Here is a 17,785-nt window from a genome sequence, read left to right as displayed (position 1 = left end):
TTGATGAGGGCTGAAATGAACGACGTCGTTCATTTTATCGTCAAGTGTGTATGGGCCTTTAGATCCACCTATGGATCTTTTATAATGTGACAGTAATGAATACACCTGCGCAACAGCTCAGAAAACAGGGGAAAAAAAGAACTGCCCATTACTGCCCTAGAGCATTGTTGTTCCATAGGATCTGAGGGAAGTTATAAATCCATGGTAGCTGTGGGTGTGGATACACATCCATGCACCATGGTCCAAGGAATACAGAGAAGAAGAAAATCATATGGTCATAGAAAACAAATGCAGAAGTTTTACCTTGATGGTTACATTTCCTTTAGTGATTTTGCGCATGTTAAAGCCAACGGTTGGAATCATGTCTTCATTAAATTGTCCTGACTGCAAGAAACATATAGAAAATTATATTAACAGAAAGAAAAGAAATGATGCCACATTTTCCATGCTATTACAGCCACAATCAGATCTGTCAGTTGCCCTAGAGGCAAGATATGGTTGTGTGGTATATCAGATAGACAGTGTCTAGTTAGACAGTCAATAGATAGACACCACGTTAGACAGTCAAAAGGTCAACAGGGTCAAAAGGTTGACAGGGTCAAAAGATCAACATGAAAAAAGTAGACAGCATAAAAGGTCAACAGGGTCAAAAGGAAGAAAGGGTCAAAAGGTCGACGTGAAAATGGTCGACATAAAAAGGGTAGACAAAAAAATTTGTGCCATTTTTGGGGTTTGTGTGGATAGTTTTGTTATCTGGGACCCCCAATTGTAGAAAGGCATTCCCATGCAGGGCTCACTTCGCTCGCCACGCTTCGGGCTCGGTGGAGAGCGCAGCGAGTTGGTTTATAACCAACTCTATACCGACATGGATAGAGAAGGTATGAGAAAGTCCAAATCCATGTAAAATTGTAAAAAAAGACCTGTGTCTATCGTTTTTATGTTGATCATTTTCATGTCGACTTTTTGACCCTATTTACCTTTTGACTCTGTTGACATTTTGTACTGTCTACCTTTTTCATGTCGACCTTTTGACCCTGTCGACCTAATATCTGTCTAACATATGGTATCTATTGACTGTCTAAGTAGACACTGTCAATCTATCATCCAGATACCATTCTTACTATGAGGCCTTCATTATAGGTGTCCTCGCAGTAATAATGCCACATAGGGAAACAATTATAAAAGGTATAGCACTGTAAAAGGCTGTGTTTCTCACTGCTTTCTCTTCTGAAAAACAGTGGCTAAGGGGGAGATGTATCAAGCTTTTTAGATTGGAGATGTGTACAACTGGAGAAGATGCCATAGCAACCAATCAGGTTCTACCTATAATTTTACAGGCTGTACTTAAATGCTAGATATTATGATTGGTTGCTATGCGCAACTTCTCCACTCTTTAGAAGACTTGATACATCTCCCCCTTAGTCTCAAGTACTTGGCCTCCTTTACTGGGTACCCCAAAAATAACAGGAACATAAAATTAGGGAATCATTACAATTGTGATTTTATTACACGCAAGTAGATATGATCATAAACATAAAAAATATCTTTATTACTAAATACAATTCTTGACTAAGAAGTCATTACAAAAGTTGTTTAATATGATTTAAAATGTACAATCCATTCAAAATGGGGATTTTTCCTGCATGGTACAAAGGGTATCCACAGGATACACTGGTATATGGTTGAGCGACAGCGGATCTGGCACCAATCGGTCAAAGTTTTCTGGCCTCCCAGCATGCAGCGGGACCGTCCATATTACCCCGCCTCCTGGCTCAGGCAAATCAGTTGTTTGGTGCGGCAGGAGCCGGACCATGGTCTAAGGGCTGCTGGTTTTTAGCAGCCATAAGCTTTTTTATTTTATTTTTATAGTCTTACTGTTTATTCTGAGTGATCTTTCTAAACAGCGTCTTATACGTACCTTAGAAAGAGTCGCTCCAACAACTCCCACAGGGTCGCGGCAACGCTTACCCACGAGTACAGTGCTGTTTCGGCGAGCGCACTGTTTGGGGGGAGACTACCAAACAGTCACTGACGCAGCTGCCACCGAGAGTGCACCAGCACTAGGCCTTAGGGATCATAGGCTCCAGCGGTAGCATGAGGCCGCGATCCCTAGGGTTGATGTCAGCAGTGGGAAGTCAGACGCTCCCCTGGTCGCCCCTCCCTCCGATTCATGACCAGTAGCCTCCTAGTCACTCGCCATGAACTGAATTCCCGCTTCCGACCAAGGCACTGTATACCAAGGGACCCAGTCGCAGCATAGGCGGCTGTGTGACTGATGCGTCAGTGTTCACTTGGGCGTCTGTGTTCACTATAGGTGGTGGTGTACACTTATAGCGTCTGGATCCACTCAGCATTCACAAACGTATTGATCGATCCTGGAAGCGGGGTAAGTCTCCCTGTATCCCACTCTCCTGAGTACAGGCTATACAGCACTACGTCTCTATCTACCCTTGAGTATGAATATTTGGATAAGTGCATAATGCATATGAGTTTGATAATATTACTGTGGTTTCTTTCGCTATGCGTCTGAATACGGTTAAAACTTTTTTATAAAAGTAATGCAGTAATATATTTCTCCTACATACTTGAACTGTATCTGTAGTTGAATATGTGCTCATATTGCTTATTATACTAATACAGAGGTCCTCAAACTCGGTCCTCGGGGGCCCACACAGTGCATGTTTTGCAGGTCTCCTCACAGAATCGCAAGTGAAATAATTAGCTCCACCTGTGGACCTTTTAAAATGTGTCAGTGAGTAATTAATACACCTGTGCACCTGCTGGGTTACCTGAAAAACATGCACTGTGTGGGCCCCCGAGGACCGAGTTTGAGGACCTCTGTACTAATATATAACCTGTGACTGACTGCTAGTGTGATTGCTGACTGTGCTAAATACTGTCAGTTTTCTCTGTTTACTCTGATCCTCAATGCTGGTGCTAAGCAGCGTAAGCATAGGCGTGCGCAGAGACTGACTGGCGGGTGCCGCTCCGGACTTCCCCCCCTCCACGGCATTATAGTGTTCTCTCACCTCCCCTGTCCTGGATATAGACTGCTCACCTGGGCCGCCCAGGTGAGCAGTCTATGGGCCGCCCAGGTGAGCAGTCTATATCCAGGATAGGGGAGGTGAGAGAACACTATAATGCCTTGGAGGGGGGGAGGGGGGGGGGGGTCCGGAGCGGCACCCGCCAGTGAGGGTAGGGTCGGATTGTATGTGATTTTAACACATTTTAAAGTGATTACATTCACAAATTGTGTATTACGGTTATGTGTGCAGCAGCTGCAAATCTGTCAGTTCTGCTTTCTGCATCGATTAGCACCTCGATCAGGCTGATCCCTTCTGTTGTTCTCGTTTCCTAGCAACTGATCACCTGGACCTCATTACCTGCAACTTCAGCCTGACTATCATGTGATTGGTCTGTCTCCCTTTAACTAGGAAGTATCCACATACCACGGTGCCAGTGATAGAGTTCAGTATCAGAGAGTGTCAGGTTCTAGTCTGGACTCCTTAGAGCCTGTTCCTGGGTGCTCAGCACGTGGCCATTGCACGCTGTGCAAGTTCCCAGTCTCCTGTGTCCTGGTAACTGGTCCCAGTATTCCTGCCAGTCCAGCATCCAGTTCATCTTGGACCTGTATCTACTACAATTATATATCCAGTGTGTCCTTCTGCCTTGGAATCCCTGCTTCAAGATATCTGTGCACCATTCCAGACAGTCTTGCATCTTGCCTCAGTAATCCTGCACCTGTCCAGTTTTGCAAACAGCAGTCTAATCACTCAGACCTTTCTGCATGTTCATAACCATTCAGTACCTGCAATTCTGTATCCAGACTCCAAACTCCTGTGAATCCTGCCAAATTCCAGCTCTGCAATCCAGAACTTTCAGTCTGCAAGTTTGTTTCCCTCTGTGTCCCAGTTCAGCTCTCATCAAACCTCTGCCATTAGCCCTGCTGTGTCGGTTGATTCTATTTCGGAGTGGGAGAAGGGACCTTCTGACGTATCTAGGGGAGGAGACACGTCACCAGGGGGAGGAGCTACGGGTGAACAGGGTACCCGAAAAGTACCCTCGTGGGCTCGCTTCGCTCGCCACCTGATTACTAAAGGTAATAGTTGGTGGCGTGGATAGTAGAGGAACTATCCCGCTGGCCTAGCTCCTCCCCCTTGTGTCATAACTCCTCCCCATTACGGAAAAGGTCCCTTAGCCCACTTGATTCTAGCATCTACCCTGCTGTGTCAGTCACTCTTCAATTAACCCCTGCCTTACCAGCTGCATTTCTCCAGGTAAATTATCCTGTTTATACCTTGTGGACTCCTGTACAGATACCAGGTGACCCAGGCAGAGGGCAGCGACCTGCACATCAGGGGCAGCGAAGCCCAAATCCCCTTGCGGGGTTCCCTGGTGAACACCCCATGGTGTCTTAGACTCCGCGCCTCTGCTCTGGGTCGCGCCAACCACCTGGTGTCTGCTTCCAGAATACAGGTGCTTCCAAACACCATAACATTATCACTGGCCATTTACTGGAGAATAGCAAGAGGGGTCCAGCTCCGGTCCAGGCAAATTTAGTCCGGTCCAGGCAAATCCACTCCACTCCGGGCAATCCAGGCAAATCCACTCCGGGCAATCCAGGAAAATCCACTCCGGGCAATCCAGGAAAATCCACTCCGGCCCAGGCAAATTCAAGTGCAGTCATGTCTAACCCGGTCCAGTCTTCCACTTTAATCCAGAATCCAGGAAGTGAATCCGGTCAGGTTTTGCACAGCAAAGTGAAAGTCTGTGAAGATATGCTTAATCTTTTGTCACAAGCCTTCCTAGGGCTCACAATTTGTGTAGATGCTCTGCAGCAACAGATTCCTGCATGTAAAAAACATTCTTTCAAATCTAATCTTTGTCAGTCTTGTGGACAAAGAGAAAAAGGCACCTCTCAAGATGACTGTTCATTATCTCCTCAGTTTGCCAGCAGTGGGAGTCCTGAACAACTGAGGATGTTCCAGTCTCTTTTACAGCAATTATCTAAACCATGTTCTAAATTAAATAGTTTACTTTCAGAAACAATTGGAAGTTCTTCGGACACAGTGAGAGTCGCTTCCGTACGTAATGAAGCAGAAGAAGTCGCCGACTCTGGTTCTCCTAGTTGCGGGGTAACTCCTCTGGAGGTGATGGAAAGGAGATTCCAGAGTTTTCAGCCCCCCAAACTTTCTGAGGCTGAGCGCCAGCGACGAAAGGAGCTCCTGCTTTGCATATACTGCGGAAACGCTAGTCACTTCTTAAAGTACTGCTCCCTCCGCAGGTCAGGAAAAAGTGACAACTCTCGACTAATTAAGGTCCAGGCCGATAAGTCCACTCTAACGGTCATTTAAAACTCCCTAACTTCCAATGAAGGTGCCAAAGGTTCCCAAAAGGAGTGTCCAGCCCCAGGTGGGGGCTCCGAGTGTCCAGCCCCAGGTGGGGGCTCCGAGTGTCCAGCCTCAGGTGGGGGCTCCGAGTGTCCAGCCTCAGGTGGGGGCTCCGAGTGTCCAGCCCCAGGTGGGGGCTCCGAGTGTCCAGCCCCAGGTGGGGGCTCCGAGTGTCCAGCCCCAGGAGGGGGCTCTGTCTCGCCAGCCCTAGAGGAAGTATCTGATGCTCCGTCCAATGTTCAGACCCCAGATGGGGAGAGCTATGTTCCTGCCTCAGAAGATGAACCCCTTTCTTTATCCACAAGTGAGGCATCCGACTTCATGATCAATTATTTGATCCCTGGAGGGGAAGTCGATATCCAGGCCTTTGGAGAAGTACTCGATGTGTCTGCTTATGGCTTGACACCAGGAGGGGTAGCCGATATTTTGACTCCAGAAGGGAAGTTCAATGTTAGGACTCGAGAGGGGATATCTGATGTCCAGACTCCAGAAAAGTTGTGCCAGGTGCCAACCCTAGGAGGGGAATCTCATGTGTGGATCCCAAGAAAAGAGTCCACATTACCGACCTCAGGCATGGGATACGATGTTCGGAATCCAGAAGGAGTATCCAAGCCTGGAGCCCCTGAGAGGGCATATGATTGCATAGTCCTAGAAAGAGCATTGGATTTATCAGTTCCTGAGAGTGCATCAGATCTTCCTGAAACCCATGAAAGGAAGGTTCCTCTGAAGGAGGGAGTTCCAACCAAGATCCCTGAAAGGGTGACTCCAGTTGAGGCCTCTGAAAAGAGGATTCTAGTCATGACCCTTGAAGTAGCTCCAGTTGTGACCTCAGCAGGGGAAATTCCAGCCGAGACCTCAAAAATAAGATTTTAAACCTACCGGTAAATCTTTTTCTCCTAGTCCGTAGAGGATGCTGGGGACTTCGTAAGGACAATGGGGTTTATACCAAAGCTCCAGACCAGGTGGGGGAGTGCGGACGACTCTGCAGCACCGACTGAGCAAACGCAGGGTCCTCATCAGCCAGGGTATCAAACTTATAGAACTTTGCAAAAGTGTTTGAACCCGACCAGGTAGCTGTTCGGCAAAGCTGTAAAGCCGAGACGCCTCAGGCAGCCGCCCAAGAAGAGCCTTTACCGAATTTAGTAACGGCAATCCTGCCGTAGAATGAGCCTGCTGAATCGTGTTACAGATCCACCGAGCAATAGTCTGCTTTGAAGCAGGAGCGCCAACTTTGTTGGCTGCATACAGGACAAACAGTGCTGTTTTCCTAACCCGAGCCGTCCTGGCTACATTAATTTTTAAGGCCCTAACCACATCCAGGGACTTGGAATCCTCCACGTCACCCGTAGCCACAGGCACCACTATAGGTTGGTTCATATGGTTCATATGAAATGAAGAAACCACCTTAGGCAAAAATTGAGGACGAGTCCTCAACTCTGCTCTATCCACATGAAAAATCAAATAGGGGCCCTTGTGAGACAAGGCCGCCAATTCGGCCACCCGCCTTGCAGATGCCAAGGCCAACCACATGACCACCAATTGTGACTTTGGCAGATTGAGAATCCAACCGTGGTGTTGTAGCACTCTCAGGGAGAGCGACACGATCCTCTGCAATTGATCTCTCGATCTCGCTTTTATCAGGAGATCGTCCAAGTATGGGATAATTGTGACTCCCTGCCTGCGTAGGAGCACCATCATCTCCGCCATCACCTTGGTAAAAATCCTCGGGGTCGTTGAAAGCCCAAACGGCAACGTCTGAAACTGGTAATGACAGTCCTGTACAGCGAATCTCAGATACACCTGATGAGAAGTATATATGGGGACATGAAGGTATGCATCCTTTATGTCGAGTGACACCATAAAATCCCCCCCTTCCAGACTGGAGATCACCGCCCGGAGCGATTCCATCTTGAATTTGAACTTTTTCAAGTACAGGTTTAGGAATTTTAGATTTAAAATGGGCCTGACCGAACCATCGGGCTTCGGGACCACGAACAGGGTTGAATAGTACCACTAGCTTTCCCATGCACCCCTGTGTGGACTTTATTATCCTGAACCTGTCTCAGCTGTTTTTTAGCAATCATCTTTGAGCCAGTGCAATAGGTGACTAGTGTGCCTTTAAAAGCCATAAAGTCTGTGGCAGGTACACATTACATCTAGCAGGCAGATGATGCAGCAGTGTGGTAGTCAGGTTTTAAGACTCTGTGATAGTGTAGGGCCTGCATGAAGGTGGGGTACCTTGAAAATCGGTATGCAGGCTTCCGTGCATTGGCCAATCCACCAACTAAACCCCCATCATTTATTTATTGAATTGTTGAGGATAAGTGAGTTTACTTTGGTGAGTGCTGGGTTCTCTGTTTGTATTTATTAGAGCGATGTGGTCATGGGCAACATGCACCCCGCCCTGTGAGTGGTAAGTACAGCTGTGTACCCCGCTTCTGTGGTGGAGAGTGCAGTGTTACATGCACCCCACCCTGTGAGTGGTAAGTGCATAGCTGTGCCCCGCTTCTGGTGCGGTGAGTGCTGTGGTTTTTCCTCTGTGTGTGTATATGAAGGGGTTAATCTATGGTTAGCTCTTATTAACCGTGGCCACTAGCTTTCCCATGCACCCCTGTGTGGACTTTATTATCCTGAACCTGTCTCAGCTGTTTTTTAGCAATCATCTTTGAGCCAGTGCAATAGGTGACTAGTGTGCCTTTAAAAGCCATAAAGTCTGTGGCAGGTACACATTACATCTAGCAGGCAGATGATGCAGCAGTGTGGTAGTCAGGTTTTAAGACTCTGTGATAGTGTAGGACCTGCATGAAGGTGGGTTACCTTGAAAATCGGTATGCAGGCTTCCGTGCATTGGCCAATCCACCAACTAAACCCCCATCATTTATTTATTGAATTGTTGAGGATAAGTGAGTTTACTTTGGTGAGTGCTGGGTTCTCTGTTTGTATTTATTAGAGCGATGTGGTCATGGGCTACATGCACCCCGCCCTGTGAGTGGTAAGTACAGCTGTGTACCCCGCTTCTGTGGTGGAGAGTGCAGTGTTACATGCACCCCACCCTGTGAGTGGTAAGTGCATAGCTGTGCCCTGCTTCTGGTGCGGTGAGTGCTGTGGTTTTTCCTCTGTGTGTGTATATGAAGGGGTTAATCTATGGTTAGCTTTTATTAACCGTGGCCACTAGCTTTCCCATGCACCCCTGTGTGGACTTTATTATCCTGAACCTGTCTCAGCTGTTTTTTAGCAATCATCTTTGAGCCAGTGCAATAGGTGACTAGTGTGCCTTTAAAAGCCATAAAGTCTGTGGCAGGTACACATTACATCTAGCAGGCAGATGATGCAGCAGTGTGGTAGTCAGGTTTTAAGACTCTGTGATAGTGTAGGACCTGCATGAAGGTGGGGTACCTTGAAAATCGGTATGCAGGCTTCCGTGCATTGGCCAATCCACCAACTAAACCCCCATCATTTATTTATTGAATTGTTGAGGATAAGTGAGTTTACTTTGGTGAGTGCTGGGTTCTCTGTTTGTATTTATTAGAGCGATGTGGTCATGGGCAACATGCACCCCGCCCTGTGAGTGGTAAGTACAGCTGTGTACCCCGCTTCTGCGGTGGAGAGTGCAGTGTTACATGCACCCCACCCTGTGAGTGGTAAGTGCATAGCTGTGCCCCGCTTCTGGTGCGGTGAGGGCTGTGGTTTTTCCTCTGTGTGTGTATATGAAGGGGTTAATCTATGGTTAGCTCTTATTAACCGTGGCCACTAGCTTTCCCATGCACCCCTGTGTGGACTTTATTATCCTGAACCTGTCTCAGCTGTTTTTTAGCAATCATCTTTGAGCCAGTGCAATAGGTGACTAGTGTGCCTTTAAAAGCCATAAAGTCTGTGGCAGGTACACATTACATCTAGCAGGCAGATGATGCAGCAGTGTGGTAGTCAGGTTTTAAGACTCTGTGATAGTGTAGGACCTGCATGAAGGTGGGTTACCTTGAAAATCGGTATGCAGGCTTCCGTGCATTGGCCAATCCACCAACTAAACCCCCATCATTTATTTATTGAATTGTTGAGGATAAGTGAGTTTACTTTGGTGAGTGCTGGGTTCTCTGTTTGTATTTATTAGAGCGATGTGGTCATGGGCTACATGCACCCCGCCCTGTGAGTGGTAAGTACAGCTGTGTACCCCGCTTCTGTGGTGGAGAGTGCAGTGTTACATGCACCCCACCCTGTGAGTGGTAAGTGCATAGCTGTGCCCCGCTTCTGGTGCGGTGAGTGCTGTGGTTTTTCCTCTGTGTGTGTGTATATGAAGGGGTTAATCTATGGTTAGCTCTTATTAACCGTGGCCACTAGCTTTCATATGCACCCCTGTGTGGACTTTATTATCCTGAACCTGTCTCAGCTGTTTTTTAGCAATCATCTTTGAGCCAGTGCAATAGGTGACTAGTGTGCCTTTAAAAGCCATAAAGTCTGTGGCAGGTACACATTACATCTAGCAGGCAGATGATGCAGCAGTGTGGTAGTCAGGTTTTAAGACTCTGTGATAGTGTAGGACCTGCATGAAGGTGGGGTACCTTGAAAATCGGTATGCAGGCTTCCGTGCATTGGCCAATCCACCAACTAAACCCCCATCATTTATTTATTGAATTGTTGAGGATAAGTGAGTTTACTTTGGTGAGTGCTGGGTTCTCTGTTTGTATTTATTAGAGCGATGTGGTCATGGGCAACATGCACCCCGCCCTGTGAGTGGTAAGTACAGCTGTGTACCCCGCTTCTGCGGTGGAGAGTGCAGTGTTACATGCACCCCACCCTGTGAGTGGTAAGTGCATAGCTGTGCCCCGCTTCTGGTGCGGTGAGGGCTGTGGTTTTTCCTCTGTGTGTGTATATGAAGGGGTTAATCTATGGTTAGCTCTTATTAACCGTGGCCACTAGCTTTCCCATGCACCCCTGTGTGGACTTTATTATCCTGAACCTGTCTCAGCTGTTTTTTAGCAATCATCTTTGAGCCAGTGCAATAGGTGACTAGTGTGCCTTTAAAAGCCATAAAGTCTGTGGCAGGTACACATTACATCTAGCAGGCAGATGATGCAGCAGTGTGGTAGTCAGGTTTTAAGACTCTGTGATAGTGTAGGACCTGCATGAAGGTGGGGTACCTTGAAAATCGGTATGCAGGCTTCCGTGCATTGGCCAATCCACCAACTAAACCCCCATCATTTATTTATTGAATTGTTGAGGATAAGTGAGTTTACTTTGGTGAGTGCTGGGTTCTCTGTTTGTATTTATTAGAGCGATGTGGTCATGGGCTACATGCACCCCGCCCTGTGAGTGGTAAGTACAGCTGTGTACCCCGCTTCTGTGGTGGAGAGTGCAGTGTTACATGCACCCCACCCTGTGAGTGGTAAGTGCATAGCTGTGCCCCGCTTCTGGTGCGGTGAGTGCTGTGGTTTTTCCTCTGTGTGTGTATATGAAGGGGTTAATCTATGGTTAGTTCTTATTAACCGTGGCCACTAGCTTTCCCATGCACCCCTGTGTGGACTTTATTATCCTGAACCTGTCTCAGCTGTTTTTTAGCAATCATCTTTGAGCCAGTGCAATAGGTGACTAGTGTGCCTTTAAAAGCCATAAAGTCTGTGGCAGGTACACATTACATCTAGCAGGCAGATGATGGTTTTTATTGCTGCCCAGGGAGCCCCCCCTGCGCCTTGCACCCATTAGTGCCTGCTAGTGTGTGTTGTGTGTGGGAGCAATGGCGCACAGCGTTACCGCTGCGCGCTTACCACAGTTAAGATCTGAAGTCTTCTGCCGCCTAAGAAGTCTTCTTTTCTTCTTATACTCACCAGGCTTCTATCTTCCGGCTCTGTGAGGAGGACGGCGGCGCGGCTCTGGGACAAACGGCGAGTGGAGACCTGCGTTCTGTCTCCCTCTGGAGCTAATGGTGTCCTAAGAAGCAGAGCCTATAACTTAAGTAGGTCTGCTTCTCTCTCCTCAGTCCCACGATGCAGGGAGCCTGTTGCCAGTAGTGCTCTCTGAAAATAAAAAACCTAACAAAATTATTTTTCAGAGAAACTCAGGAGAGCTCCCCTGTAATGCACCCAATCTCCTCCGGGCACAGGATCGAACTGAGGTCTGGAGGAGGGGCATAGAGGGAGGAGCCAGTGCACACCCATTCTAAAGTTCTTTATAGTTCCCATGTCTCCTGCGGAGCCCGTCTATACCCCATGGTCCTTACGGAGTCCCCAGCAAACTCTAGGACGTAAGAGAAAGTGGCGATTCCAGCCGCGACATTCGAAGGGGAATTATCTGTCCAGACCTCTGAAAAGAGGATTCAAGGAGTGACCCTTAAAAAGGTAATTCCTGTCATAGCCCCTGCAGGGGAGATTCAAGTTGATTCTTCTGAAGAAATAATTCCAGCCAATATCTCTGAAGAGAGAATTCCGGTCGAGACCCTTGAAGAGGAAAGTCCTACTGAGATTTCAGGAGAGGAAATTCCTGTTGCGACTTCAGAAGGAGGCATTTCAGTCAGTACCCTGGGAGGAGTAAATGTTGTTGAATCCCTTGAAGGGAGGATTCCATCCGTGACCCCAGGAGGTGTGTTTCATGCTTTGTCCTTAGAGGGGACTTCTGAAAAACCTTCTGATCTTGCTTCCAACCCTATAAAATCTGGGAAGAAACTCCAACCACAAAGTTCACAGACTCCTTCTAAAGACCAAGATCCAGATCCAGCTCTCTTCTATGGAAAACTGGAACAGTATCACAAATTAATGCTTCAGACTATGGAGACGGCTCCCCTCTGTACCTCTCCGGCGGAGATTGTCTTACTAATTCTTATGTCTTTCAGAGGGAAGGCAAGAAAATGGGCTAACCAGTTCATTGAGTCCAGTGATCCTGTTCTGCAGAACGTGGATGCCTTCAGCCCGGGTGGTGATCAGGAAGTTTGGTGGTCCTGAGTTAGTACCTTCTGAATCCCCTGACAGTTCTAGGTCTTTGAGCAAGGATTCAGGTTCTAACAAGAAAAATCAAGTTTCTAAGAACCAAGTGTCTAAGGATTGTCAGTCTCAGGCTATTCCCAGCCCAGTACCATCTTCACCTAAACCACAAGTCCGGATATTAACTGCTGGCTATGCCTCTCTGTCTCCGTCCTGTGAAGTTATGAATAAGCATGACCCACAATATCCGGTCATAAGTCCTGCATATGCTAAATCTTGCCATGCTACTTCTTCCATACCATCTATTACAAAGAAGAAAACCGTAATCCTTCCCTTGGATGTGGACTCCAACTCAGATTACAACTCTGAAGCCGATGAAATTCCTTTGGTTGAAGGTACCTTCAGTTCAGATAATATATTTGGCATTACTGTGTTCAAACCTAAACAACCTGGGAAAAAGAAAAAGAAGAAGTCTCGTCGGAGGAATTGCGTCTGTCTTGTCAATTCTTGTTTTATTAGTTCCCCTTGGTCCAGGTGGGCTGTCCGGAGTCCACCCTCGAAGAGGGGGGTACTGTTGTGTGCAGCAGCTGCAATTCTGTCAGTTCTGCTTTCTGCATCGATTAGCACCTGGATCAGGCTGCTCTCTTCTGTTGTTCTCATTTCCTAGCACCTGGACCTCATTACCTGCAACTTCAGCCTGACTATCATGTGATTGGTTTGTCTCCCTTTAACTAGGGAGTATCCACATACCACTGTGCCAGTGATAGAGTTCAGTATCAGAGAGTGTCAGGTTCTAGTCTGGACTCCTTAGAGCAGAGGTTCTCAAACTTGGTCCTCATGGGCCCACACAGTGCATGTTTTGCAGGTAACCCAGCAGGTGTACAGGTGTATTAATTACTCACTGACACATTTTAAAAGGTCCACAGGTGGAGCTAATTATTTCACTTGTGATTCTTTGAGGAGACCTGCAAAACATGCACTGTGTGGGCCCACGAGGACCAAGTTTGAGAACCTCTGCCTTACAGCCTGTTCCTGTGTGCTCAGCACGTGGCCATTGCACGCTATGCAAGTTCCCAGTCTCCTGTGTCCTGGTAACTGGTCCCAGTATTCCTGCCAGTCCTGCATCCAGTTCATCTTGGACCTGCTTCAAGATATCTGTGCACAATTCCAGCCAGTCTTTCATCTTGCCTCAGTAATCCTGCACCTGTCCAGTTTTACAAACAGCAGTCTAATCACACAGACCTTTCTGCATGTCCATCTCCATTCAGTACCTGCAATTCTGTATCCAGACTCCAAACAAACTCCTGTGAATCCTGCCAAATTCCAGCTCTGCTATCCAGAACTTTCAGCCTGCAAGTTTGTTTCCCTCTGTGTCCCAGTTTAGCTCTCATCAAACCTCTACCATTAGCCTTGCTGTGTCAGTCACTCTGCAATTAACCCCTGCCTTACCAGCTGCATTTCTCCAGGTAAATTATCCTGTTTAAACCTTGTGGACTCCTGTACAGATACCAGGTGACCCAAGCAGAGGGCCGCGACCTGCACATCAGGGGCAGCAAAGCCCAAATTCCCTTGCGGGGTTCCCTGGTGAACACCCCCCGGTGTGTTAGACTCCGCGCCTCTGCTCTGGGTCGCGCCAACCACCTGGTGTCTGCTTCCAGAATACAGGTGCTTCCAAACACCATAACAATTACACTATAAAAGTGTCTGATTATTTATCATGTCTAAGAGTGGCAAAGGTGAGGAAAATACACTCACAGCAGCACCGACACTCATCACTGTGTTAGCTTTCACCAATGTCTCCTGAAAAATTCAAGGCAGAAGCAGGTGCAAGTTGATCCCCCATGGGCTATGCTTGCACAGACATTATCCAGTATAGCTGAGCAGATAATTTCAACTTCTGTACCAGCGTTAGGTTACACTATTAAACCTTAAGTGCAGCATTCCATCTGCAGTTTATCATTTCCAACAGGGGAAGCAGTAGCATCTCAAAAAAATAGGCTGAAAAGCCAGTTGTAAGTAAATCATTTAGACACGAAACAACATCTTCACAGTCTACACATGTTTCAGATAAGGATTCATCAGAGGACGAAGACTCATTACTCTCTGGTTCTGCAAACGAGGATTGTGATGTTAGTGTATTAGAATGCTTAATATTTGTAGACACTCCCTTACTAATATGTGTAAGCCTGAATCTTCAGTGATGGTCCCTGGGACCAGGGGCATGCTGGGAAGTGGGTGGTCCAGTGTGCAGTGTGCCTGAAGTTGGTGATGAAATAAAACAGCACAGCAGTGAACCCACATGTCTCTGTGTCCTGATGACTGGATTTACAAACATATGAACAAAACAATACCTATAAATAACTGGGATAGAACACACGGGGCAATTTGGTTATGACACGGGGGCCTTGCATTCTTTCATCATTTACGTAGGCGATTCAACATAAACCCTAACTCCTTGTCTCTTCACACAGGTGGTACCATTATCTCTGTCCCATTGATGACATGCCTTGACTTCTCATGTCTTGAAAGAAACCACTACATAGATACTTTCTCCACGTTAACTGGGCCACACGCTGATACACAATTGACCCAACTCAAAAACAATCCCTCCAGTGACCTATGATTCAAAATTACTGCCCTGAGAATCTGTATATGGGCACATATATGACAAAGATGATGGTCACACTATCTAAATTTTGATTTATTATTTATTATATTTATGAGTAGGGAACTACCACACTGACGGACTCAAATAGAATCAACTGTCTTTGACTGAGGTCAATTAGATTAGACCATAAATATTTTTTTCATATTTTTGCAAGTAGATCACATAATTACTAGTTCACTCACAAGAAGGATATATAAATTATTTTTAAGGCATACCAATAAAATTTGAAATCTTAATATTTATAATAATTTCTCATTAGTATCTCCTTTTTTTCTTAAAAATCTTTGTCTCATTACCTCAGACAAGAGTGCTTCCAACCAGGGTTTTTTTTTTTGGTCTTCTTTGTGGTCATTTTTATAACAAAACATGGTGTCAGAAGAAGTTTAACTTGGACTGCTAGTGCTCTCAGAGTGTGAAAGAATCCTGCAGAAGTCTGTAAGGCTGTGATACTCAGTGTCTGCAAAGCCTGCCGTGTGCTCCTCTCTTAAAACAGTGAGCAACCATGGATAAACTGGCTCCTCCAACCGGTATGCTGATGTCTGGTAACTTGTCTGAAAACTGGAAAAGATTTAAGCAAAGGTTTAATATATATCTTGCTGCATGTGGAGCTGATACAGAGGCTGACAAAACTAAGGCATCCATTTTCCTCCATGTGATAGGAGAGGATGTGCTGGACACTTATAATAGTTTTCAGCTTGCTGAGGGGCAGAATATGGTGCTATCTTCTATAATGCAAAAGTTTGAAGATTACTTTGTGCCAAGGAAAAATGTGACATATGAAAGGATATAAGTTTTTCACATGTGATCAGAAGTCTGTAGATGGATTTGATCAATATGTTACAGACCTGCAATCACTCAGTAAAACCTGTAAGTTTGGTGATTTAAAGGATTCACTGATTAGCGATCATATTGTCTGTGGAATACCTGATAATGGACTCAGAGAGAGACTGCTGAGAGAGCAAGACCTAACACTAGACAAGGAAGTGACTATGTGTAGATCTGCAGAAATAACTAGATTTCAAGCCAAAACGTTACACAAGGAAGCTGATGTACATGTAGTGCAGAAAACAGAGCCAAGCAAACCTCCAGTCTCAAGAATGAAGCAGTCTAAGCCACAGTCTAATAAGGAAATGTGTAGTAGATGTGGAAATGCTCACAATCCTAAAATATGCCCGGCTTATGGTAAAACCTGCATGAAATGTGATAGACTTAATCACTTTGCCAAATGCTGTAAAATTAAAAGTAAAACAACCAATGTGCATGCTGTTAGACAAACAGAGGAATTCTTTGTGGATTACATTGAACTTTGCAGTGCAGATAAGAAAGAATGGATTGTCCCTTTAGCTGTGAACGAGATTGTCATTCCCTTTAAGCTTGATACTGGCACACAGGTTAATTTAATATTGTTTCAAGACTAGAAGACTTTTAGAGTAAAACCTAAAATTCATCCAGCCAAAGTGAAAGTTACAGGGTACACTGGGGAGGAAATTCCTGTGAAAGGTACATGCTTAGTGACACTGAAATATAAGGGACAACAGTTTAAAACATCTCTACTGATTGTGGATAAAAATGTGCAACCGATTCTAGGATTAAGTTCCTGTGAGAAACTAAGCTTGCTAAAGAAAGTTTTTATGATGACATCACAAGTAGAAGATGACTGCAAATCGATGTTTACAGACTACAGAGACTTGTTTGAAGGTCTAGATTGTTTGCCTGGAGAGCATAAAATAAATATAGACACACAAGTTTCTTCAGTGATACACCGCTGTAGAAAAGTGCCGTTTGCGCTGAGAGAAAAACTGAAACAAGAGTTAAATTGCATGCAAGCCTTGGGTGTGATACAGAAAGTTGATGAGCCTACTGAATGGGTACGCTCCTTAGTAATTGTTAAAAAGAAAAATGGACAACTCAGAATATGTCTAGACCCCAGAGATTTAAACAAAGCTATTAAACGAGAACATTTTAAACTACCAACCAGAGATGAAATCATGTCGCAATTTGCGGGAGCAAAATGGTTTAGTAAATTGGACGCATCTTCAGGATTCTGGCAAATGAAGCTAGATGAGGCCAGCTCAAAGCTTTGCACATTTAATACACCAGAAGGTCGATACAGATTTCTTCGACTACCATATGGAATATTGTCTGCTCCAGAAGTATATCACAAAAAGATACACATGATTTTTGAACATATTCCAGGTGTTGAAACAATGATGGATGACATTATTGTCTGGGGATCTACAAAGGAAGAACATGATTCTAGATTGAGACAAGTAATGGAACTTGTCAAGAAAGTGAATCTAAAGCTAAACAAGGACAAATGTGAATTTGGTGTGAATACACTTACCTTTATGGGCGACGTGGTCTCGGATCAAGGTGTAAAACCAGACCCAAGGAAAATATCAGCCATAGTGAACATGGAACGTCCTAACAACAAAGACGACATCAGAAGATTCCTAGGAATGATTACTTACTTATGAAAGTTTATTTCTCAACTCTCTGAACGAACAGCCTCTCTTAGATGGTTGTTGGACAAAGATAACGAGTGGATGTGGTCACATGAACAAGACGAAAGTTGGCAAAACTTGAAACAGATCATTACAGAGCAACCAGTGCTAAAATTCTTTGATCCTGCGAAAAGAATAAGAATTTCAGCAGATGCTTCGCAATTTGGCCTAGGCTCAGTGCTGTTACAAGAACATGAAGATACATGGCAACCAGTAATCTATGCATCAAGAGCACTGACAAGTGCTGAAACAAGGTATGCTCAGATAGAAAAAGAAGTTCTAGCGATCACATATGCATGTGAGCGATTTCATTAG

General features: G+C 45.6%; 1 protein-coding gene across 2 annotated transcripts in view; it reads right to left on the bottom strand.

The window, feature by feature from the left end:
• The window catches only part of LOC135042301 (ADP-ribosylation factor-like protein 8A), a 344,687-nt gene that overhangs the window by 274,402 nt on the left and 52,500 nt on the right, over positions 1-17,785 (bottom strand). Inside the window, exons 2-3 of one of the 2 annotated variants that reach the window (XM_063955010.1) lie at positions 15,263-15,524; positions 304-384 (exon numbers count right to left, since the gene is read on the bottom strand). In XM_063955010.1, coding sequence (XP_063811080.1) covers positions 304-384; positions 15,263-15,334 — 153 coding nt within the window. In that variant the 5' untranslated portion in view covers positions 15,335-15,524. The remainder of the gene's footprint in view (positions 1-303; positions 385-15,262; positions 15,525-17,785) is intronic. The other variant, XM_063955009.1, reaches the window with a different exon arrangement.

The sequence above is a fragment of the Pseudophryne corroboree genome, chromosome 2 (assembly GCF_028390025.1).
Source record: "Pseudophryne corroboree isolate aPseCor3 chromosome 2, aPseCor3.hap2, whole genome shotgun sequence".
NCBI lineage: Eukaryota > Metazoa > Chordata > Amphibia > Anura > Myobatrachidae > Pseudophryne > Pseudophryne corroboree.
This window is presented reverse-complemented; position numbering and strand designations above follow the sequence as displayed.